This window comes from Jaculus jaculus, chromosome 9 (assembly GCF_020740685.1).
Source record: "Jaculus jaculus isolate mJacJac1 chromosome 9, mJacJac1.mat.Y.cur, whole genome shotgun sequence".
NCBI lineage: Eukaryota > Metazoa > Chordata > Mammalia > Rodentia > Dipodidae > Jaculus > Jaculus jaculus.
The window spans coordinates 99,175,894-99,201,582 of record NC_059110.1 but is presented as its reverse complement, the minus strand read 5'-3'; the positions used below and the strand labels follow the sequence as shown (position 1 = coordinate 99,201,582).

Below are 25,689 nucleotides of genomic sequence, written 5' to 3'. Positions count from 1 at the left end.
ATCAGATTGCTTCTTCGAGGGAGGGGGAAGCCCTGTAGAGTTTCTGGGGAGAGGTGTGGTGCCCTCCTCACAGGCCCACACCCTGTGCTGTGCCAGAACCTGGCTGGCAGGAAGCAGAGGCATCCTGCAGAGGAGGAAGGAGAACTCCAAAGGCTTGGAAACAGCATTTCTCCCACCTGTGATGAAACAAAGCCGAATGAGGACACCTGGATCAATCGATCAGTGGCCCAGAAATGTTAAGCAACTTGCCCGAGATCACAGAGCAGTAGAGCAAATGCAGAGCTATAATTTAGGGCACTAGACCCTGGAGTCCAAGTTCTTTGCCTCCCACCTTGTCTCTTTCTCAGCTCTCGCGGGACAGGCTTAGGCCCATGTATTCAATAGATTCCTGGAGACTTTATTCATTTTTATTTATTTATTTATTTGAGTGTGACAGAGAGAGAAAGAGACCAAAAGAGAGAGAGAGTGAGAGAGAATGGGCGTGCTAGGGCTTCTAGCCTCTGCTAACAAACTCCAGATGCATGTGCCCCCTTGTGCATCTGGCTAACGTGGGTCCTGGGGAATCGAGCCTCAAACCAGGGTCCTTAGGCTTCACAGGCAAGCACTTAACTGCTAAGCCATCTCTCCAGCCCTCCTGGAGACTTTATGTGGTGTAGGCATCTGGTGTTCTCTGGGCCTTTTCTGCTTTCTGCAATTCCATCTCTTTTACTGGGGTTCCACCGAGTCTCACAGCATGACCCGGGGTCTCATTGCAGTGATGAGGGGCCTTCTCCATCTCCCAGCTCTCCTGGCTTCCCTGATCTTGCTACTGAGTGCAGCACCTGCTACAAATGGTAAGTGTCACCCTGGACTGGTTCCTATAAACTGGTGACTGAAGACAATAGCAATTCATTCTCACGCAGCCCAGGAGGCTGAAAGTCCAAGATCAAGGCAAGGGCAGGGGTATGCTCCCTCTGAAGGCCCTAAGGGAAGCTCTTCAGGCTTCCTGTAGCTCCAGGCAACTGTCCCTAACTGCCTCAGCCTTCACAGGCCTTCACTATGCATCCTTTCCTTAGCTACAAAACCCACCAGCTATTGGACTTAGGGTCCACCCTACTCCAGCATGACTTCATCTAAAGTAATTACATCTGCAAACACTGTTTGGAAATGAAGATACATGCTGAAGTTCCAGGCAGGTGTTCAATCCACAAACGATCTCCCTGTTATGCAAATGGGGTCTGCCCCTCATGCTCTACACCCCAACAGGAGAGAAAACAAAGAACCCTACCTCTCCCTTCATGCCCTCCCCTTCACTGCTGGGGTCCTGGCAACTGGCATGCTTTTTGCTGAGCTTGGCAAGGGTCCATGGAACCATCTCACCAGGAACCAAGTCGCCCATGCCAATTGGACACCCAGAGGTCAGATCCCTGAGTATTCTGGTGGAATTCCGAAAGACCATTTGAATATCTTGTTGAAGATCAGAGAGGACTCTTCCCATTCTGTCCTTTGTTTAAGATTTTATCTATTTGTTTGAGAGAGAATGGGTGCACCAAGGCCTCTAGCCACTGCAAATGAACTCCACTAGCAAATGAACTCCAGATACATTGTGCATCTGGCTTTATGTGGTACTGGGGAATCGAACCTGGGTCCTTTGCCTTTGTAGGCAAGCGCCTTAACCACTAAGCCATCTCTCCAGCCTTGTTTTTTTGTTTGTTTGTTTTTCAAGGTACAGTCTTGCTCTAGCCCAGCTTCACTATGTAGTCTCAGGGTGGCCTCAAACTCTCAGTGATCCTCCAACCTCTGCCTTCCAAGTGCTGGAATTAAAGGCATATGCCACCACGCCCAGCTCTGTCCTGTTTATCAGTCCCACAAGAGCTTTTGTAAAATTTCCCAATCTCGTGCTCAGGCTTGAGAGATAGGGATGATGGCTGAGAAAGAGAAACAGAAGCAAAGATCATCTCAGAGGTCATCTCAGAGGAGTGATGTTTGACACCCTGCTTCCTGCTTGCTCCCCTCTAAGCTCAGGTCACCAAGACTGCCACTATCTGTGACACTGTGAGTCAGGTCAAGGTCCGTGTCAACAAGGCCTTCCTGGAGTCCCGGACCAGGTAAGTGGGATTCACATACATATGTGTGTACTTCCCTTCACAGCTATCCTGTTATCAATAAGCACTCCCAGACCAACTCCAACAAGCCAGTGAGCCAAAACAATTATCAAACTTGCCCCAGTTATCAAACATCCCCAAGTATGTGGCCACAGGAGCAATAGTCCCAACTGCTAAAACCCCCACCCTCTAAGGTTGAAGGAGCCTCTAACCTAATGCCATAAGGACTTGCCCCCATGTGGCCCAGTTGTTTCCTTGGGTCATGTATGTCAGCCTCGGAAATCTGCTTTCATTCAACTAATATGACCTGACTTGAGTCAGGTTTTACCCAAGGCAGAACCAGTCAGTATGGGTGATTTACCAGGGGAGTGTTCTCAGAGAAGTTATCACAGGATGCAAAGTTAAATGGGGCTGTGGTTTCCAGTCTAGCCTCAGCCTGATTCTGCCCTCCTCAAGGAGACCTATAGTGTGAGGCACACTTCAAAGGCTGTCTCATGTGGAGTAAGAAAAGCAGCTTTCATATGCTCACATCAGGCCCCAAATGTGACCCCCAAACGTGTTACCCCTGGCACCTCCAGCCAGGAGCTCTAATCGCCCAGAGCAAATGCCCAACAAGGTCACAGGGATGAACCCTTAGGGGTAAGCAGCACACCCATGCTCTTTTTTAAGTATTTGAAACCTTTTTTTTTTTTTTTGACAACTTCCATAATTGTAAACAGTATCGCATGGTAATTCCCTCCCTCCCCCTACTTTCCCCTTTGAAGCTCCACCCTCCATCATATCCCCTCCCCCTCTCAATCAGTCTCTTTTATTTTGATGTCATGATCTTTTCCTCCTATTATGATGGTCTTATGTAGGTAGTTTCAGGCACTGTGAGGTCATGGATATCCAGGCCATTTTATGTCTGGAGGAGTCTGCCCTTCCTTTAGCCTTTACATTCTTTCTGCCACCTCTTCTGCAATGGATCCTGAGCCTTGGAAGGTGTGATAGTGATACTCCAGTGCTGAGCACTCCTCTGTCACTTCTTCTCAGCACCATGGTGCCTTCTGAGTCATCCCAAGGTCCCTGCCATCTGAAAAGAGAAGGTTTTCTAACCAAAAGTTAGAGTGGCTTTAATATATGGTATAAACATTAAGAGAAGTGCTTGCTGGGCAGTTTGGTGAGCATAGTATATACATTTAGCCAGACAGCAACAGATATTACACCCCTAGGGCTCATGACTACCTCTGTTGTAGGTTTTCAGTATCAGGGATGCATTCCCTCCCATGGAGTGGGCCTCCAGTCAAATTAGAGGGCGGTTGGTTTTCCCCATAACAGACATGCCACTATTGCACCTGTTGGCTCATTTGGCCTGGCTGGTCAAATATAAGGCTTGTAGTGTCCACTGGTATCTTCACTGGTGATTTCTCTCTCTCCCATTGAACTGCATGCAGTGTGGCTTTTTCAGCTTTCTGTCAACTGGTCTACTTGGAGGAGGTTATCAGCTCAGTTCCAGCAGGGTTTCTCAGTGACCTTACAGCCCAAGTATGAGGAGTCTTTAGCAATAGGGTCTTACCATGTATTCCTGGTGGGAAACCAAGGGCTTCAGCAATGGCTGTAGTGTTTTGGGGGCATCAGGAACCTCCCTGGCCAAGAACTCACTGGAAGATATCCCATCCCTGGCACTGAAAATTTTCTGGTAACAATCTATGGCTCCTGTGTGCTATTTAAAAATATATATATTTATTTATTTGCAAGCAGAAAGAGAGAGAGAGAGAATGGAAGCAACATGGCCTCTTTCCACTGCAAAACAAACTCCAGATGCATGCACCACTTGGTGCATCTGGCTTTACATGGGTATGGGGAAACTTGAACCTGGGTCCTTGGTTTCTCAGGCAAGTGCCTTAACCACTGAGCAATCTCTCAGCCTTGAAAACTCTTTTTGTTTGGTAAATGTATTAAGTATTTAATTTTTTACTTATTTGCAAGCAGAGAAAGACAGGGAGAGAGAGAGACAAAGAGAGAACATAGGCCTTCCAGGGCCTGTAGCCACTGCAAACGAACTCCAGATACATGCACCACTTTGTGCATCTGGTACATGGGTACTAGAAAATTGAACCTGGGTCATTAGGCTTTGCAAGCAAGTGCCTTAGTCACTCTTAAAATAAACCCACAACCCTCTTAAAACATCTGAGAAGGTCAGAGACACCCCCCCCCAGGGCACCAACAGAGCCAGCTGCCATCCACCCAGTGAAGAGGCAGGGCAGAGATTCATGAAACAAGCAGTGCAGACCGGGTCCCTGCCCAGGAGCCTGCATCCCTCCATCGAGAGAGCTGCCTGAAAGACAGAGCAACTGTGGAGCCAGGCCTGGCAGTGCAGGCCTTGTACTCAGGAGTCTGAGGCAGGAGAATGGCAGATGTCAAAGCCAGCTTGCAGCAGGAGAGATCGCTCAGAGGTTAAAGATAATTGCTTGAAAATCCTGAAAAGCCCAGTTTGATTCCCCAGTACCCACATAAAGCCAAGGCACAAAGTGGCACAAGTGTCTGGAGTTCATTTACAGTCAAGAGCCCCTGGTATGCCCATTCTCTCTCTGTCTCTCTCTCTCTCTCTCTCTCTCTCTCTCTTTCTCTCTGCTTGCAAATAAATAAGGAGGGGGAAAGCAGCCAGATATGGTGGCACACAGCTTTAATCCCAACACTTGGGAGGCAGAAGTAAGAGGATCACTGTGAGTTGAAGGCCAGACTAAGACTATAGAGTGAGTTCCAGGTCATCCTGGGCTGCCTGGAAACACACACATTCATTCTCTCTGTGTCTCTGTCTCTATCTCTGTCTCTCTCTCTCTCTCTCTCTCTCTCTCGCTCTCTCTCTCTCTCTCTCTCCAATCAGGCTACAGAGTGAGTTCAAGGACAGTTTAGGCAATTAGCAACATCCTGTCTCAAAAGAAAAAGTAAAACGAGGGCTGAGGATATAGCCCAGTGGTAGAGCACTTGCCTAGCGTGTGCAAAGCCTGGCCATCATGGCATTGAGCAGAAAACACCCTTAGTCTTCCCTCTCGTTCCATCGCTGACACTTCATGGGGGGCTTCTCTCTGCCTAATCCCTGAGTGAACTCTCACCCAGCCCCATTGCTCTTGTGATAACTTTCAAATAATGACGCATGCTCTGGTCACCTCGAGGCCCCACAAACAGTTTTATTTCAGGAATTCAAAGGTTGGCCAAAGAAGAAAAAGTCCTAGGTTACTCAGCTTTCTTGGCTCAGGGGCCCTGTGGTGACAGCAGAGAACTGAGAGGTCCCCTCCCTCTCCCCTGGACTCCTCTGGCCTCCTCCTCGGGAACTGAGCTGAGGTAGGAGCAGACAGGGATAAAGGCTGCTAAGTTCAACTCCACTGGACAACTCGGTGCCTCTCCTCGGGCACTTTTCCAGTTTCTTTTAGCATCTGCTGTCATCTCCAAAGTTGGAAAATTCTTGCTCTGAGCTGATAACCCTTCCTGATGAATATAGCTGTCTCCCTCTCTTGCCACTACCCCGCTCTGGGCTATTGGGCTCTGCTGTCTCTCGCAAGAGCCGCAAAAAGACAGCATGACTGATTTCCTGGCTTCCTTTTGGAGAGGTGGGGCTAGACCTGGCCATAAGATCCCAATCACCACGGTTTGCCTCGCGTCTGCCCTTGCACCTCAGTAGTGCCCCAGGCTCACACCTGCTACCATGTTAACTAGAGTTAAACAGAACCTAGCCACAGGCCATGCAAGTACAGTCAGTGAACTGTACCCAAATGGAACACTGACTATTGTGAGGCTGTGGGTCGTTTCCAGTATTTCAGAGGCTTAAAGACATAGAGATCATCCTGAACGTCCACTTATGTGCAAGGAACCTGAGGCATAGCGAAGGGATAGGGTCCCGTGCCTCAGTCCTGAATTGTTGCAGCCTTCAGAAGAGAAGGCTTTGGGGTGTCAGGTGTGCCCATGAAAGTTAAGGCCTGAGCATCTTGTCCAAGATGTTTAGCAATAAGCTGGACACTTCAGGTCACAAACCACGCTAGCTCTAAGACCGGAAGCATCGAAGGCTGTTTTCATGGGTAGAACTATTTTATTCCTAGAACTCCAGCTCTTCGAGGCTTCTTGACATTCTAGTTATGTGCCAGGGGCTCCTCAAGCCTGGATCAGTGGGTCATAGGGCCTGGGGGGTTTTAAGATTCCTAGTTAGTTCTGCCACAGCTAGCCCAGGTACAGCCTATAGTTGGAATTCAGGAACGTCGAGCCCGTCCACTTGCCCTCCTTTAGGGCCAGACCCAACAAAGTCCAGAACCACTGTTTCCCCCTCCAGAAGAGTTTTCTCCATCAGCATCAGAAATGAAGGCACAGTCCTGAGGGTCCAGAGCTTGTCTCCTGTGTACTTCCCACACCCACTGTGGCTTCTTTCTGTTCACACAGAACCTCACGCCCCTCTAGTGAGCCACCACACCAGCTCTTGATCTCCACTGTCCCCACCACAGGCTGAAGACCGCCATGAGTTCCCGGAGGCCCACCACCCGCCAGCTGTCAGAGTATCTCAAACATGCCAGAGGCCAGACGCGCACAGTCATTCGCAGCGGGCAGGTCTGGGAGGAGTCCTTGAAGAAGCTGAGGCAGGTGGCCTTAACCAATGTCACAGGTACAGAAAATTCTCTGACCCTCTGATGATAGGATGGGAACAGAGCAGAAGCCACCAAAAACTGTCCTCTGTCCATCTTTAATCCCAGCACTAGGGAGACAGAGGTAGGACGATTGCCATGAGTTTGAGGCCACCTTGAGACTCCATAGTGAATTCCAGGTCAGCCTGGGCTAGAGCAAGACTCTGTACAGAGAGGGACTTCTGTCTCCCTTCGTAGACCTCCATAGACCAGCAGAACCCAGAGGGCCTTAGGGAACTGCTAAGCCAATGTCATTTGTTTGCAGATGAAAGAACTTTCTGTGGCAAGATCATATTGCCAACTCCTAGTGAGGGGATATACATGCATTTAGTATAAAACTGTCTATAAGGACTCTGCCTGAAGAAAGTGCCAAATCAGTAAACTCGGGCTTCCTGTCCCAAACCATGTAGTGTTATCACTTCTGTAGGTGAAAGTGACATCCAAGCCACCTGTGTCAGGTGTATTTGTTGGGAATATATCAAAAGATCGGAGATTTTCATCTTATTCCAGGTAACACTGAGCTGTCCCCTCTAGTTTGATTTCTTTTTGGCCTTTCAAGGTAGGGTCTCACTCTAGCCCAGGCTGACCTGGAATTCACTATGTAGTCTCAGGGTGGCCTCAAACTCACAGTGATCCCCCTGCCTCTGTCTCCCGAGTGCTAGTTTGATTACTTGCCTGCTGTCTATGCCTCAGAACTCAGTCACTTTGGGGTCCCTTCTGTTTCAGGTCCCAGCCTGGACTTGGCCTCACTGTCTTGGGAGGTGGGTTGTGGTGCCTCTGCCCCCACGGTGACCTGTAACATGCATAGCCCTTACCGAACCATCACTGGAGACTGTAACAACAGGTGACAGCCCCAGGCACCACCCCCACTGTGTGCCTTGGGCATTCCAGGCAGAATTCCTGCTGCTGGGCCCTCTAGATCCTTCCAAAAGATCACGTGTCTCCAGGGAGGCTACACTGGCACCCTGGAAGTGGTCTCTTTCACCAGTGCCTACAGCCTGGGGGCTGGAGGAAGTCAGAACCCCACAGTTGACAGGCCCCTCTTTCCATGTCCCCTTTCCCTCCCACAGAGCTCAGGGTAGCTGTGACTGTGTGTGGTGGCAAGCCCTGGAGTGACAGGCTGAGGCTGAGGGCAGTCTTGCTGGGTTTCAGGAAGAAGCCAGCTCTGGGCGCTGCCAACAGGGCACTGGCTCGATGGCTGCCAGCTGAGTACGAGGATGGGCTCTCCCTCCCCTTCGGGTGGACGCCGGGGAAGAAGCGGAACGGCTTCCCTGTCCCGCTGGTGAGGGCAGGCGGGGTGCGGAAGGGAAGTCATCAACACACACACACACACACACACAAATGGAACTAAGATTTGCACTACCTCCTTAGCGATGTTTCCCAGCAAATGCCACGAGAGGGCAGCAGAGCCCCAGAGGCCCAGCCAGGTGATGGTCTTGTCCCAACTGTCACAAGCCTGATACCCTGGGGTCTCCCTGACAGATGGCTTCCCTGCCCCATCCTACTTACGCTTTCCCGACCCTAGCCCCTGGAGTGTATCAGCTGTCATTTTCCTGGAGGTCTGAGCTGTTGGCCTTATCTGTGTTGGCAGCCCCTCCCCAGGGCCCATCTCTTATGCCCAGACACCTGGCGCTAACTTCAGAGGCAGCCTGTCTTTGTTTTTCCTCTCCATGGCGGAAAGGACACTGGTTTTGCATGTCATCGAGTCATACAGACCTGGCATCAGTTCCGTGCCTGCCCTTTTGTAGCTGCAGGACCTACAAGCACAGATTTCAGCTCTGTCCTCATCTACAAAGCGGAAAAGCTCCTCATGGGATTAAGAGCACCTGTTCCATCACAGATCCTAGTAAACTGTGGTTGAGAGCTGAGAGGGTTGCTCAGTGGGGAGAGCTGTCTGCACAAGCATGAGGACAGGCGTTTGGATCCCCAGCACCCACCTAAAATGCCAGGTGTGGTGGCACACACTTTGAATCCCAGCACTAAGGAGGCAGAGACAGGTGAATCCCAAGGGCCCACTGGCTAACTAGTCTAGCTGAATAGGTGAGCTGTAGGTTCAGTGTGTAGGTAGCCAGGCATGATGTCACACGCCTTCAACCCCAGCACTTGGGAGGCAGAGGTAGGGGAATCGCTGTGAGTTCTAGGCTAGCCTGATACTACATAGTAAATTCCAGGTCAGCCTGGGCTAGAGCAAGACCCTACCTTGAAAAAGAACAAAAGAATAAAGTAAAATAGGGGCTAGAGAGATGGCTTAGCACTTAAGACACTTGCCTGCGGGGCCAGAGGACCAAGATTCCATTGCCCAGAACCCATATAGGCCAGATGCACAAGGTGGTGCACATGTCTGGAGTTCATTTGTAGTGGCTGGAGGCCCTGGCATGCTCATTCTCTCTCTCTCTCTCAAATAAGTAAATAATAATTAAAAAATAATAAGGTAAAGAGCCACTGAGGGAGACACCTTACACCAACCTCTGACCTCCACAATCACACATACACATATGCACATCTACCTGTGCACACACGTGAACCCACACACATCTGCACATGCATAGATACATGCACGCACATCACACACACATTTAAAAACTGTGGTTTAAGATTTAACTAAAGCCTATGGTGAGCTGAAATTTTATATAAACAATACCATACTTTGTCACATAATATCATAAATATAGTTACTGAGTTTATATTCTAGGTCAACTTTAACTTATATAAAGGATTATTAAAAACAACAAAATTCTAAAAAAAAAAACAACTGTGGTTTAAGCTGAATCCTCTAAGCGTGTTTTCTTCCAATCTCCCCTCTCCTCTCCACGTGCAGGCCCGTGAAGTCTCCAACAAGATTGCCAGATACCTGAACGAGGAGGGCGTTCTAGACCAAAACAGGTCCTTGCTCTTCATGCAATGGGGTCAAGTTGTGGACCATGACCTGGACTTTGCCCCTGACACTGAGCTGGGGAGCAGCAACTACTCCAAAGCCCAGTGTGATGAGTTCTGTGTCCAGGGAGACAACTGCTTCCCCATCATGGTAGGCTCCGCAGCCAAATGTCCCACCTTCCCGATGCAGCCCACATTCCCAGCCCAAGGCCAGGGTCTCCTAATAGCTGTGGAGGCTGACTTGTTAGTGTCCCACAGCTCTAACATCCATTCACGTAGTCATCCACCTATTCAGCTGAGGGCTTCTCTGGACCTTGCTCTGCAGCTGTTCTTCCTGCTGTGCTCCGCAAGAGCTCCTGAGGAGTTCTCTCGAACTCATCTCCCATCTCCCCATGCGCATGCTGGCATTACAGAAGCCTGCCATGGCTTCTAGCTTTTTATGTGGGGTCTGAAGATTGAACTCAGGAATTCAGGCATGAGTGCTGAGCACTCTTCTCCACTGAGCGGTCTCCCCAGCCCCACTTTCCCTTCATTAAGGATTTTGCCATTAGAGGCTTATTTATTCACTCAAACAGCAAATCAAGACTACGTGCTATGACATAAAGAGATTTCATGGGTTAAATCGGGCGTGGTGGTGCATGCCTTTAATCCCAGCACTCAGGATGCAGAGCTAGGAGGATTGCCGTGAGTTCAAGGCCACCCTGAGACTACCATAGTGAATTCCAGGTCAGCCTGGGCTAGAGTGAAATCCTACCTTGAAAAAACAAAAAGAGAGAGAGAGAGATTTCATGGCTGATCTGGAATTGAATCTCACAACTTTCCTTTCTAGTTTTGTAAGTGTTTAGGCAAGTTATTGAAGCTATTTGAGCCTCAGTTTTCTCACGTGTAAAATTACCTATCTTTCAGACTTTCTGAGGGTCAAAGTATGATAAAGTGTGCAAAATGCCTGGCATGCAGCAGTTCCAAAATAAATAGAGGGTTGATATTTTTAGTCATTATTACTAATCAACCCTTTTCCATCTGGTATGCTGCTTCCTTGTCCAGGGTTCTGGGGACATCTGCTCCACTAAAAATTAAGAGCCCTTGCTCCTTTGCATAGCAGGATGTGATGAACTCTGGGGTGTTGTGGGCCCAGGTTGGGTAATGTCAGCAGGAGGCATCTGGGGCTAGTGTCTGGCATGAGTCCAGGAGGACATCATCATCCTGGCATCCAGCGTGACCCTGGGAAAGGTTGCCAGGGCCCAGATGTGCTGCCCGAGCAGCCACGCACCCCAGCCCCCTCTCTCTCTGCAGTTTCCACCCGGTGACTCCAAGGTGAAGACTCAAGGAAAATGCCTGCCTTTCTTCAGGGCTGGGTTCGTCTGCCCCACACAGCCCTACAAGTCTCTGGCCCGAGAGCAAATCAATGCTCTCACCTCGTTCCTGGATGCCAGTTTGGTGTATGGCCCTGAGCCAAGCCTGGCTGGCCGCCTACGCAACCTCAGCAGTCCCCTGGGCCTTTTGGCTGTCAATCAAGAGGTCTCGGACCACGGGTTGCCCTACCTACCCTTTGTCACCATGAAACCCAGCCCCTGCGAGTTCATCAACACCACGGCGGCCGTTCCCTGCTTCCTGGCAGGTGGGTCTGGGCTAAGGGGCCCAGAGAAAAGAAAATCACCAAGCCAGGCTTTACCATGGGTCCTTATTGTTATCATTACATTATATTATTATCATTTTAAAATCACCACCGTGGCACTGAACTAGGAGTGGCAGAAGGGCCCACATGTGAAAAAGACTAGGAATGTATGTATACTATAAAAATAAGGGGGCTGGGAAGATGGCTCAGCAGTTGAAGGCACTTGCTCCATGACCCTGCTGATCCCTGACACTCACATAAAGCTGGATGCAAAGTGGTGCGTGTGTCTTGGATGCCAACACACCTACAGCATTCAGAGGCAGAGCCAGGAGAATCCCGAAGCCCACAGACCAGCTAGGCTGGCTTTCCCACTGGCAAAAACACAAGAGAGGCCCTGTCTCAAAAACAAGATGGAAGGAGAAGTAGGAGGATGCTGTGAGTTCGAGGCCACCCTGAGACTATATAGTGAATTTCAGGTTAGCTTGGGCTAGAGTGAAATTATACTTTAAAAAAAAAAAAAATGGGGCTGGAGAGATGGCTTAGCGGTTAAGCGCTTGCCTGTGAAGCCTAAGGACCCCGGTTCGAGGCTCGGTTCCCCAGGTCCCACGTTAGCCAGATGCACAAGGGGGTGCATGCGTCTGGAGTTCGTTTGCAGAGGCTGGAAGCCCTGGCGCGCCCATTCTCTCTCTCTCCCTCTATCTGTCTTTCTCTCTGTGTCTGTCACTCTCAAATAAATAAATAAATAAATATTTTAAAAAAATAAAGTTTTTTTTAAAAAAAAAATGTGGAAGGAGAGAACCAACACCTTAAGATTATTTTTTCTTTTTGGTTTTTCAAGGTAAGGTCTCACTGTAGCCCAGGCCGACTTGGACCTGGAATTCATTATGTAATAGTCTCAGGGTGGCCTTGAACTCATGGTGATCCTTCTACCTCTGTCTCTCCCGAGTGCTGGGATTAAAGGCATGTGCCACCACACCCGGCTAAGATTAGCTTTTGACCTCCACACATGCACAATGGCACACACAATAATAATTTTAAATATTTTATATTTATTTACTAATTTATGAGAGAGAGAATGGGTGTACCAGGGCCTGTAGCTACTATGAATGAACTCCAGATGCAGGTGCATCTGGCTTACATGGGTTCTGGGGAATTGAACCTGGGTCCCTAAGCTTCACAAGCAAGCACCTTAACCATTAAACCATTTCTCCAGGCCAATAATAATAATAATTATAAATAAGAAAGTCCAGAAAAGTCACATAATCCTAGCACTCACTAATATTTATTATCATTTTAAAAATTTGTTATTTATGCCAGGCATGGTGGTGCACGCCTTTAATCCCAGCACTCAGGAGACAGAGGTAGGAGGATTGACCTGAGTTTGAGGTCACCCTGAGACTCCATAGTGAATTCCAGGTCAGCCTGGGCTACAGTGAGACCCTACCTCAAAAAGAAACTTTTATTTTATTTACCTGTGAGGAAGAGTAAGTGCACCAGGACCTCCTGCCACCGCAAATGAACTCCAGATACAGGTGTCACTTTGTGTGTGTGAGTTTACAAGAGTCCTAGAAAATTGAACCTAAACCACTAGGTTTTGCAAGCAAATGCCTTTAACCACTAGAACCATCTCTCCAGCCCTCATTACTAACATTTTAAATGCTAATCTTTCCCGTATTTTCTATCACAGGTACAGTTCTAGCTAGTCTCAGTGGCAGCTAGTCCCAGTGGCACAGGCTGGTCATCATGGCTACTAGAGAGCTGAGACAGGAGGATCACAAGTTCAAGGCTTTCTTGAGCTACAGAGAGAGTTCAAGACCAACATGGGAAAATTAGTGAGACCATGTGTCAAAAAGTGACATAAGGTCTGAGGGTGTATGGCTCAATGGCTGAGTGCTACCTAGCATTTGGGAGCACTGGGTTTAATCCTCAGTAGAAAAAAATAAAGGAGCTGAGTGAGATGACTCATGCCTTTCATCCCAGCACTCAGGAGGCAGTGGTAGAAGGATCTCCGTGAGTTCAAGGCCACCCTGAGACTATATAGGAATTCCAGGTCAGCCTGGGCTACAGCAAGACCTTACCTCAAAAAACAAACAAACAAATAAAAAAGGAAACACAGTGTATAATTCTACATTGCTTTATGTAATTGGGTTCATACTATAAATAATGTACGCTAAAAACCAGTGTCTTCACTTAACATGCCTTCTGCCATCAACTCTTTTATAATATGATTTTGAATGGTTGTCCAGTATCCTATCACGTATCCATTTTTGTTGTTTGTTTGTTTGTTTTTGTTTTTTAATGTAGGGCCTTGCTCTAGCTCAGGTTGACCTGGAATTCACTATGTAGTCTCAGGCTGGCCTAGAACACAGTGATCCTCCTATCCCTGCCTCCCGAGTGCTGGGATTAAAGGTATGTGCCACCTCACCTGGCTTGTTCTTTTTTTTTTTTTTTAATTATTTATTTATTTATTTTATTTATGTGTGTGTGAAAGAGAAAGAGGTAGAGAGAGAAATACCTGGTCTCACCATTTAGCTGTCCCCACATCCTGGCTCCTTTCTCCTTCCCTTAATAGGTGCCCCTTCCCCATTTCCCACCCAGAAAAACTCAGCCCTACCCCAGTTCAACCCACAAACCTGCATTCCTCAACATTGCCATGCAACAGAAAGAGCCCCTTATTTATTTGAATTGCTCTGCTTAGAAGATACTTAGGTTAAAATTAGCAAAAGTTGCCAGGTTTGGTGGCAGCACTCAGGAGACAGAAGTAATAAGAGGATCACAGTGAGTTCAGGACCACCCTGAAACTACATAGTGAATTCCAGGTTAGCCTGGGCTAGAGCGAGACCCTATCTTGAAAAACAAAACTGAACAAAAAGAGTTTAGTTTTAGCCAGGCATGGTGGCACATGTCTTTAACCCCAGCACTCTGGAGGCAGAGGTAGGAGATCACCGTAAGTTCAAGACTACCCTGAGACTACACAGTGAATTCCAGGTCAGCTTGGGCCAGAGTGAGACCCTACCTTGAGATAACAAAAAATAAAAATAAAAAAATTTAAGTTTTTTTTTTTGGAGGGGGGCTTGGTGGTACTTTTATTTTATATAACATTCTTTTTTGTTGTTTTGTTTGTTTGTTTGGTTGGTTGGTTTTTCAAGGTAAGGTTTCACTCTAGTCCAGGCTGACCTGGAATTCACTTTGTATTCTCAGGGTGGCCTCGAAGTCACAGCGATTCTCCTACCTCTGCCTCCCAAGTGCTGGGATTAAAGGCGTGCGCCACCACGCTGGGCAGTGGTGCATGGTTTTAATCCCTGCCCTCTGAGAGGCTGAGGTAGGAGGATCACTGTGAGTTCAAGGCCAGCCTGGGGATACAACGAAAGAAAAAACAAAATTAAAAGTTTATTTTTTAATACTTCATTTGTAGCATTTACAGCAATCCTGTGTGGTGCCTGTTTTGTCCCCATTTTCCCAGATAAGGACCCTGAGGCTTAGAAATGGAAGTGACCTGCTAAGATCACACAGCTGAAAAAGACATGTACAGAACTGAGATGCAAACCTACAATCGCCCCCACCTTCACCTGACATTCTTAGGGTGCCTAGAATGAGGGACTTGAAAAAGGATCTCTGGGGAGCCACCTTTTTCTGTGTAGCCCAGCCCCAGTTCCACTCAGGGAGAGCCCACCTTCCTGACTTCCTGACTTCCAGGAGATTCCCGTGCCTCTGAGCAGATCCTGCTGGCCGCGTTGCACACCCTCTTTGTCCGGGAGCACAACCGGCTGGCCAGAGAACTGAAGAGACTCAACCCTCAGTGGGATGGAGAGAAGCTCTACCAGGAAGCCCGGAAAATCCTAGGAGCCTTCATGCAGGTTTGGAGACAAGAGCACCTGCCATGGCCACTTGGCTTGGATGCCCGCCTCTGTCCTCCGCTCGCTGCTCTCGTCTAGCTGTCCCTGGTTTTCACTCTCTCCTTTCTCTCTGCTGCCACTTCTCTCTACCGCCTTCATTCTTTTAAACCCTCCGTTGTTCGTTCTGCTTCTGTGTCTCAGAATGAAGGCCTAGGTTCAGATTGTGAGAGGATCATCCACCCATGTGTGGTACCCTCCGTGTGCCTGCCCCAATGCCATCATGGGGACTACAAGCCCTCTCACTCCTAGACTGCTTCCTAACAATGACTTGAGCTTCCTTGGATCGCTTCTCTTCCTTTCGAATTCACCGCATAAATATACTCAACTGTGGATTCACTGATGAACCAATTAAAAAAGACTTCTCACCCTTTCTCTCTCTCCAGACAGGGTGGCCAAAGCTGGCCTTGAATTTCTGATCCTCTGGCTTCTGCTTTTCAAGTGCTAGGGTTACAGGCATGCACCGTCACCCCTGGCTCATAGATTGGTACAGACTATACACATACATTTTAAACATTTTTTTGAGACAGGGTCTCATGTAGCCCAAACTGGTCTGTAATTTTTTAAATGTTTTTATTTATTTACTTACAGAGTGAGAGAGAAAAAAATGGCAGACAGACAGAGACAGAAAGGAGGGACACACCAGGGCCTCTTACCATTGAAAATGAATTCCAGACACATGCGCCATGCACGTGTCTGGTTTTACATGGGTACTGGGGAATCAAACCCAGGTCAGCAGGCTTTATAAGCAAGGGCCTTTAACGGCTGAGCCATCACTCTAGCCCTATAGTCTTGAATTTTTGTAGCTGAATATGACCTTGAATTCAGGATCCTCCTACACCACCGAGGTGCTGGGATTATAGCTAAATGCCACCATCCCAACAAGTTTTGGGGGGTTTTTTATTCCAGCACTGCCAATCAAATCTAGAGCCTTGTGCATATGTGGAAAGTAGTCTACCATTAAGCTCTATTCCCAGCCATGAACATTTTATCTTAAAATAATTACAACCAGGTGTAGTGGCATACAACTTTAATCCCAGCACTTGGGAGGCAAAGGTGGTAGGAGGATTGCTGTGAGTTTGAGGCCGACCTGAGACTACATAGTGAATTCCAGGTCAGCCTGGGCTAGAGCGAGATCATACCTCAAAAAAACAATAATAAGGGCTGGAGAGATGGCTTAGCAGTTAAGCGCTTGCCTGTGAAGCCTAAGCACCCCGGTTGGAGGCTTGATTCCCCAGGACCGATGTTAGCCAGATGCACAAGGGGGCGCACACGTCTGGAGTTCGTTTGCAGTGGCTGGAGGCCATGGCGCACCCATTCTCTCTCTCTCTCTCTCTGTCTGTCTGTCACTCTCAAATAAATAAAAACGAGCAAAAAAAAATTAAAAATAATAATTATAATAACTTCTCAAGAAGTTCCACAACAAGTGACAGAGAAGTCTGCATGCCCTTGTACACACAGTGTCTAGCACAGTGCTAACATTTTGCATAACTGTGGTTCAGTAGCAAAACCAAGAAGCTAATATTGATTAAAACCATATAGTTTATTCCAGTTTCACCAGTTTTAAATGCAACCATCTGCTTGGGTACATGTATGTGCGGGTGCAGCTTTGTGCAATTTTTATCAGGTGTAGTTTACATAACCACCACCACCACAATAAAGAGACTTAACTGTATTGTCGAGCCCTCCTGCTACCCTTTATAGCAAGGCCCACGCTCACTCTTAGATCCTTAACCCCTGGAAAACACTGATTTGTTCTCCATCTCTGTCATTATGCTGTCACTATGCTGGTTCACAAAGGTTGTATGCATGGAGTGATATCCCAGGTATCCTTTGGAGACGGGCTCTTCAATTAGCATAACATTAAATACGCCCCACTTATTTATCACCATTTTGTAAGATGGTGATTGAACCATGCATTTGTTTAAATAAACTCTTAAGGTTAAAAACAACAACGTTTACTTTCATATTTGCCCATTGCATTTTTCTTGCCTTTCTAAAGGACTGTCTTCTTGCAATTATCCTTTCTTTGTGTTCGGCATTTTCTTTAGCATGCCAACGATGGATCAGCTCGCGATCCATCCTCTTTGTTCTCCGTTGCCTGAGAAAGTCTTCCTTTCTCTTTTCCTCCACAACAACAATTTCACCAGATACTAAATTTAGGGTTCGCCACTCTCTTCTTCCATCATGTCGAAAATGTTGTGTAACTTCCTTGTGGTTTCTCTTGTTTCAGATGAGAAATTTATTGTTATTTGAATTGCTACTTCTGTTTAGTAATGTTATTTCTTTTTGACAAAATTCTTTTTCACTGTGTTTAGTTCTCAGAACCTTAATTATAATACATCATGAAGTGAACTTTGGGTTTCTCTGATTTGAGGTTCATTCAGCATGAATCTGTAAATGTATGTCTTTCACCAACTAGAGGACACTTACAAGCATTATTTCTTAAGTACTTTTCCAGTTTCATCCCTTCTCCTCTACTTCTGGCACTCTACTGATATGAATGGTAGGTAGCTTTTTTGTTAATGACTATGAGGCTCTGTTTTGCTGGTGGTCTCCTGTTAGTCTGTTTTCTCTCTGTTGTACCAACTGAGTAAATCCTAATTGATCTGTTTGTCCTCTGTCATTTCCACTGTATTGCTGAGTCTGTTCACGTTGTTATTTTTATTTCAAATAGTGTATTTTCAATTCCATAATTTAATTTTATTTCTTTTTTGCAACTTTGATTTCTTTGCGTGAGATCGTTCTCTCTTTTTTTTCCCCCACTTGTTTCAGGAAAATCTGAACTTGATTATGGAGGCACTTTAAAATCCGAACTTGATTACTGAGGTAGCAACTTTAAAATATCAGTAAATTCCAATGCCTGATTCATATTGGTATTGATACCCGTTGCCTTTTTCAATCAAAATGTGGGTTTCAGGGCTAGGGAGATGGCCCAGCGGTTAAAGGCAATCACTTGCAAGACCTACCAACATGCACCAGCAAGAGCCCCTGGAATACCCTCCTCACGCCCCTCACACATGTACATGAAGGGTGCTTGATATTATGGGTTTTGGTATCATGAGACTGTTTCAATTGCCTATTCTAGCCTGTAGTTACTTGCTTAGGTGTAGCAAGCAGGTTCTGACCTACTTTTGTGACTTTCAGTTCCCATGCCAGTGTATTTGCCTGAGTCCTTTCACTGCTGTTCTGGTCCACTTCATGCTTCTGAGCTTCTCAGTCAGTCCCAGCCGATGCTGTCTGCAGGGCACCAGTGTTTTTTGGCTGCATGCTGTTACTAAGCAACCTTCTAGAGAAGCAGAGCCACTGTGCCGGGGTCGCCTTGGTGAAGAGCCAAGGGTGAAGAGCAGACAGACACAGGGCTCCCCAGCTGGCAAGAAGCAAAGGCTGCAACGGAGCAGTCAGGGGTTTCTGAGGGCTGGGGTGTGAGGTGAGGACTGGGGTGCTCGGCAAGGCCTGTATTGGGCTCTCCTCACCTTAAATCCTTTGAAGGGAGAAAGCAGGCTCTTCTTGGCTGCTTCCACCCGTTCCTGCAGGAGACTTCAGACTGCCAGTTTCTCTTGCCCCCATTCCAGTCTGGCTGTATGTAGTATGTAAGAACTCACCACGATGTGATTCCTCAAGGCCTGAGGTCCTCAACCAGTACATATTATTATTTTGGGGCGGGGGGGGGAGAATTGGCGCACTGGGGCCTCAGCCACTGAGATAGAACTCTAGAAGCTTGTGCCACCTAGTGGGCATGTGTAACCTTGAGCTTGTCTCACCTTTGTGAGTCTGGCTTATGTGGGATCTGGAGAGTTGAACATGGGTCCTTAGGTTTCTCAGGCAAGTGCCTTAACCACTAAGCCATCTCTCCAGCCCCATCTTATTTTTTCCTAGCCTTCAGAGTCTTTGTTTTGGTTATGAGACAGGGTCTCATGTTGCCCAGGCTGGCTTCAAACTCACTATGTAGCTGAGGATGGCCTTGAACTCCTAACCCTCCTGCCTCCACCTCCCAAGTGCCTCTGCATCCAGATTTTTGTTGTTTTTTATTTTGTTTTGGGACAGGGTCTCACTATGTAGCTGAGGATGGCCTCAAACTTGAAAACTTCCTGCCTCAGTCTCTGGAGTGCTGGGATTAGAGGAATTTGTCACTATATCTGGCTCAGAGTCCTTGTATTATTGCCTGTTGAATATTTTCCAGAATGTTTAGTTTCAATGAATGGAAAGGAAAAAGAAATCATGATCCGGGTGTGGTGGCACATGCCTTTTATCCCAGTACTTGGGAGGCAGAGGTAGGAGGATTGTCATGAGTTTGAGGCCACCCTGAAATTACATAGTGAATTCCAGGTCATCCTGGGCTAAAATGAAACCCTACCACAATAAAAAAGTAAGAAAGAGAGAGAGATAGAAATCACCCTGCAACACCTTGTTCTAATGCTAGAAGTTGCACGCAATTATTTTTAATCACCAAGGTAACTAATTTCCACATAAATGTAGTAGAGGCAGAAATCTTACTGCATAGAGCAGTGAGTATATCCTATATGTCAAATTCAAATAACCCATTAGTAGGACCTATGTGAAGACATGAGAGAAAACATAAAGAATGTCATGGGGCTGAAGGGATGGCTTAGCAGTTAAGGTCAAGGACCTAGGTTCAATTCCCCAGGACCCATGTAAGCCAGATGCACAAGGTGGAGCATGTGTTTGGAGTTTGTTTGCAGTGGCTGGAGGCCCTGGCACGCCCATTCTCTCTTTCTATCTTCTATCTCTAGCCTCTTTCTTTCTCTCAAATGAATAAATAAAAGATGAAAAGAGGCAAGTTTCAGATTTCTTTAAAAAAAAAAAAAGATACTGTCATGAGCCAGGCATGGTGGCCTACACCTTTAATCCCAGTACTCGAGAGGCAGAGGTAGGAATATCGCCATGAATCCAAGGCCACTCTGAGAATTCAGAGTGAATTCCAGGTCAGCCTGGGCTAGAGTGAGACCCTACCTTGAAAAATGAAAACTAATAATAACAATAAATAGTAATGTAATGAACGACTAGCAATGCCTTTATGGTCATAGGAACAGAAACTGGCTACAAACACTGACCGTTTATCATCCTTGAATTCTGACTGCTCATGCCTCTTGGCAGCGGTTCGTCTGCAGCCTCCCTCTGCAGAGGCATAAACCTTTCCCTGTGGCTTCTTTCTTCAGGTCATCACCTTTAAGGACTACCTGCCCATTGTGCTGGGTGACGAGATGCAGAAGTGGATACCCCCATACCAAGGCTACAATGAATCTGTGGACCCTAGAATTTCCAATGTCTTTACCTTTGCTTTCCGCTTTGGCCACTTGGAGGTCCCGTCTACCGTGTCCCGCCTGGATGAGAATTACCAACCGTGGGGTCCAGAGCCCAAGCTCCCCCTGCACACCGTCTTCTTCAATACCTGGAGAATGGTCAAAGATGGTAAATCCTCTCAGGAAAGTGCTCCTACCTAGCCCGGCCACTCTGCAACCTGCCTGTAGGGAACCCTAGCTCCAGAGCCCCACTTCAAGCGTTCCCCATGTGACTTTGGGCAAGTAACTGCATCTCACTGATTCTCTCATTTCCTTTGTAGAATAAGGACACCAATAGCGCCCATCTCATGAGCATACACAATGAGTTAAATGAGATAGGTGTGCAGAGCACCCTACAATGGTGCCTAATACACAGGAAGTGATCCATAAATAGTTCTTTCCTCTTTCTGGCTTTCAAGGTGCCTGGGAGCCCCCTACATTTCTCCCTACCCTAGGCTTCTCTAACTTATGGAGAGAGAATTTGTGGGCTTAGTAAATAACTCTTGGGGGGGGGTGCTTGTGTTTATGTAATGGTGTGAGTATGTGTTGTATGCACTGTGTGTGGTATGGGCACATGTATGTCCCCTTGGGCACGTCATGCTCTTTCCTGCCACAAGGGGACGCTCACCTGTGGTGGCCGGAGCAGAACGCAGGGTGTCCCTCCCCATCAATCTTCTGTCTGCTCTTGTTTGAGCCAGAGTCTCTGACTGGCTCCAAAGCTTGCCGTCTACTGTGAGACAGAGCGATTCCCTGGTCTCTGCTCCCCTGTGCAGGACTGGGGTTACCGGTGCAAGTGGCCACGCCCAGCTATTGCTGTGGGCTGTGGAGATTCACACTCTGGCAGTTTCAGGCCCCCTCGGGCCCTCGTGCTTGTGCAGGAAGCACACTTACCCCCTGAGCCATCTCTGCAGCCTGGGTAAGCTTTTCCCGCTCCTCTCTGTAGCCTTCTACCTCCATGAAGTGGGAGAGGATGGGTGCGACAATCTCTTATTCCTGGACTGGCCCGTGTCGAGATGGACTTTGCTCCAGGATTAGCAAGTTCGGTCATTTCCTGAAGATTTATTTGTTTGTTTTAATTTTTTGTATTTACATGAAAGCAGAGGGAAATAGAAGAGAGACAGACATAGAGAATGGGTGTGCCAGGGCCTCCAGCCACTGCCAACAGCATGCAAAGTGACACACGCATCTGGCTTTTCGTGGGTACTGGGGAATCAAATTTGGCTCATTAGACTCTGCAGAGCCATCTCTCCAGGCCCCTGAAGATTTATTTTTAAAACTATTTTTATTTATGAAGAGAGAGAGAGGGACAGAAAGAAAGTAAGGGAATAGGGCCTCTTGCCACTGAAAACAAACTGCAGACATATGCATCACTTTGGGCATCTGGCTTTATGTGGTACTGGGGAATCGAACCAGGGTTGTCAGGCTTTGCAAACAAGCACCTTTGACCACTGAACCATCTCTCCAGCCTAATTTCCTGGAGATTTTTGGTACCTGTTCCCATGCTGCACTGCTCCTGTAGGAAAAAAAAACCCCGCAGGGGGCCCCCACGCTCTGCCCGGATAAGGCGACACCCCAAATCACTCACAAGAAGCGCTCTTGATGCAACCTGCAAGAGGATTTTATTCCAAGCGCGCTGGGGCCCACAGTCGTACACCGCACAGGGGTAGAGGACTGCAGAGCCCCGAATGCAGGAACGGGACAGTTTTTATAGGGTTTCTAACAAAGCCTGTGCCTTAGACCAATCATTTTCTAATATTAGGAGCCCCGCAGGGTGTTAGCCAATCAGTTGGTGCCACCCCATAGTTTCTAAGCCAATTAGTTTATGACCTTGGTGGTCAGCATTTGCGCAGGTCCTTGGGTGGGAGTAGCAGAGTGTGGTACCAGTCTCCTATGACCTTGGAGGTCAGCCTTTGTGCAATTCCTTAGGTGGGGGTAGCAGAGTATGGTATCAGCCTCCTATGACCTTGGTGGTCTGAGGCAGGCTGCTATAGCTTATGGTGCGAGCTACTAAGGCTAACAGTGTGGGCTATTAAGGCTTATAGTGTAAGGCTTATAGTGCAGGCTATTTACAGAAACCAAATAAGTGGTTCACTTCATTACTCATTTCCCATCCTTGAGGGCTATCTCATGCCCTTTTACCTAGTTTTATATTAGGAGTGGGCTCTGATATAATGAGAAGAGGGATTTTTTACTTGCTTCCAACAGAGAGTAAAGCCTGGAGTTTGAGGTATGCAGGGAGCCCGCTTAAGCTCCCCTTGGAGCGTGATAGTATTTCTGAGCTTCTGAATTCTTGGGCCTTTCACTCCCATGGAAGGAGAAGGAGCTGACTCCCAGAACTCCTCTCATGAGACATGCCATCAGTCAAGAAGTGCCCATTTCTGCCACTCCGGAAGGGGCACCCTCCCTTTCCCTGCACGTACACACTCTCACAGGCTGCGCTGTGCGCTTCTCTTCCTGCCTCCAGTCGGAGATGATCCGTTGGCCCCACTTCCAACTGACAGATGATGTCTTGGAGGAAGAAGGGGCCAGCATGGAAGATGTCCCCACCCTGTGCTCAGCCTAAGGATGGCCTCTCGGTCTCCCTTTGCAGGTGGAATTGATCCCCTGGTGAGGGGCCTGCTGGCTACGAAGGCCAAGCTGATGACTCAGAATGCAATGATGACAGGAGAACTGCGCAACAAGCTTTTCCAGCAAACTCATACCATCCATGGCTTTGACCTGGCTTCCATCAACATACAGCGCTCCCGGGACCATGGACAGCCTGGTGAGTGGGTCTACGGTCTGGCCTCGTCTGGAGACCTTTTAGCTACCTTAGGAGGCTCCTAGACGCCCTCTTTTAGATCTTTGGGGGCTGATCAATCCTGAAACTGGGAGCGGGCTGTTTTTAACACCCATCCATCCATGAAATAGAATTTTCTTCCATTTTCCTAATGCGGAGACATGAAAACATATCTGGTATTATCTTTGTTCCTCAGATTAAAAAAAAAAGAGGTCAACAAGTAACTTATTAAAACAGTTACAAGCTCAGAAAAGATTAAGATGAGTCAGGTGTAGTGGTACAGGTCTGTAATACCAGCACTTGGAAGGCTGAGGTAGGAGGATCGCGAGTTCAAGGCCACCCTGAAACTAGGGAGAGCTTTCCAGAGAGTGGAAGGGAAAAGGAAGAGGAAGGTAGGAAAGAATATGGAGAAAATAATGGCTCTTTGGACTTCCCTGTTTACCCATGTGTTGCAGTCCGGTTCGCATTGCTGGTAGAAGTCACCCAACCAAGAGCAGCTTGTAGGAAAAAGTGGTTTATTTTGGCTTACAGACTTAAGGGGAAGCCCCACAATGGCATGGGAAAACAATGGCATGAGCAGAGGGTGGACATCAACCCCTGGCCCACATAAGGTGGACAACAGGAACAGGAGAGTGTGCCAAACATTGGCAAGGGGACACTGGCTATAACATTCATAAGCCCACCCCCAACAATACACTGCCTCCAGGAGGCTTCAATTTCCAGCTGCCATCAGCTGGGGAACCTAGAATCCAGAACACCTAAGTTTATGGGGGACACCTGAATCAAACCACCACACCATGAAAGCCAATTTTATATAATTAAGAGCCAGTCTTCCAGGCTTGGTGGCACATGGCTTTAATCCCAGCACTTGAGAGACAGAGGTAGGAGGATCACCATGAGTTCGAGGCCACCCTGAAACAACATAGTGAATTCCAGGTCAGCCTGGGCTAGAATGAAACCCTACATCCAAAAAAAAAAAAAAAAAAAGCCAGACTTCCTGAGATCAAATCCCTGCTATGCCATTTTTGCTAGTTATGGAACTGACTTTGGGTGACCTACTCAAGATTTGGCTCTTCTTTTTACCTGTGTATAACGTGTTGATGGTACTGTCTAGACCCACAGTAAGTATCAGGTAAGCCACTAGCCCTTCCTAAGTCTGCAGTGCCACACATGTAAAGCAGTGCACCAGTATCTCCGCTGTCCCAAAGGCTCTCAGTCCAGATACTCTGGGGCATCTGGAGGTGGAGGGGGTATGTCCCCAAAGGGGAACACAAGCAGGCATGAGACAGCCCCAGTCTCCTCACCCTAGGGTACAACGCGTGGAGAGGTTTCTGTGGCCTCTCGCAGCCACGGACAGTAGAGGAGCTGAGCACCGTGCTGAGGAACAAGGAGCTAGCCAAGAAGCTGCTAGGCCTCTATGGGACCCCTGACAGCATCGACATCTGGATAGGGGCCACTGCCGAACCCCTGGTAGCCAGGGGCCGAGTGGGACCTCTCCTGGCCTGCCTCCTAGGCCAGCAGTTCCAGCGGATCCGTGATGGAGACAGGTAAGTGAAACGTCTACCTGAGAGGGCAGGAGGTGACCCCTTTCCAAGGTGGGGATCCCAACAGCCTATGTGAGGACTGACTCCAAGCCCCAGCACAGGTGGGACTTTTCCAGTGACCCCCTTGAGCAGTATGGGGAGGAGCTGACAGCCCGACTGTGTGCTGTGACCCTGATCTGTCTCTGTAGATTCTGGTGGGAAAACCCAGGGGTCTTCACCGAGAAGCAGCGTGAGTCTCTGCGGAAGATGTCCTTCTCACGCCTTGTCTGTGACAACACCCACATCACCAAGGTCCCGCTGAACCCATTCCAGGCCAACAGCTATCCCCAAGGCTTTGTGAACTGCTCAGCCATTGATAAGCTGGATCTGACACCCTGGGCCTCGGTGAAGAATTAGGGGGCCTGGGGCTGGAGAAATGGCCTAGTTTTTAAGGCACTTGCCTGCAAAGCCAAAGGACCCAGGTTCAATTCCCCAGGACCCATGTAAGCCAGATGCACAAGGTGGTACATTCGTCTGGAGCTCATTTGCAGAGGCTGAAGGTCTTGGTGTGCCCATCCTGTCTTTCTCTCTATCTGCCTCTCTTTCTCTCTCAACTAAATAAAATAATAAATAAATAAATAAACAAAATAAAATAAAAATTAGGGGCCTGGGTTCCACAACCTTCTATGCTGTACATGTCTTTGGCACATGACGTCATTTCAAGCAAGCTCCCTTAGACCCCCCACACCCTAGTTCCAGGCCTTTCTTGCAGCCAGGCTTCTCTTGCACTTGCCAGAAGAATGGCTCACTCAAGGCCAAGGGCCACCCCCTCAGCCATTCCAGCTCCTCCACTTGGCTCTCACTGCTTCCACCTCATCCTCTCAGCCTGTGGAAACCAACCTCTCCAGCAAGACTTAGACCTTCCAAGATGCTTGTCCAGTCCAGCTCACCAAAGGCCACTCATCTTTC

General features: G+C 47.9%; 1 protein-coding gene across 2 annotated transcripts; it reads left to right on the top strand.

Moving 5' to 3' along the window:
• The first annotated feature begins 757 nt into the window (after positions 1–757).
• Lpo (lactoperoxidase) lies at positions 758–25,137 on the top strand. Of its 2 annotated transcripts, XM_004669963.2 has the most exons (12): positions 758–833; positions 2,000–2,087; positions 6,557–6,714; positions 7,460–7,577; positions 7,886–8,015; positions 9,552–9,758; positions 10,901–11,225; positions 14,919–15,079; positions 20,296–20,548; positions 23,009–23,182; positions 24,507–24,744; positions 24,930–25,137. In XM_004669963.2, the coding sequence occupies exons 1-12, from the start codon at positions 758–760 to the stop codon at positions 25,135–25,137; spliced, it is 2,136 nt and encodes a 711-aa protein (XP_004670020.2). The 2 variants fall into 2 exon arrangements, with proteins under 2 accessions (XP_004670020.2, XP_004670021.2); XM_004669964.2 differs by lacking the exons at positions 2,000–2,087; positions 6,557–6,714.
• Positions 25,138–25,689: the final 552 nt, after the last annotated feature.

Coding starts and splice junctions, on each gene's coding strand:
- Lpo (XM_004669963.2), top strand. CDS start 758: ATGAGGGGCCTTCTCCATCTCCCAGCTCTCCTGGCTTCCCTGATCTTG. Junction 7,578..7,885: donor ACTGGAGACTGTAACAACAG/GTGACAGCCCCA, acceptor GCTGGGTTTCAG/GAAGAAGCCAGCTCTGGGCG. Junction 24,745..24,929: donor CGGATCCGTGATGGAGACAG/GTAAGTGAAACG, acceptor CTGTCTCTGTAG/ATTCTGGTGGGAAAACCCAG.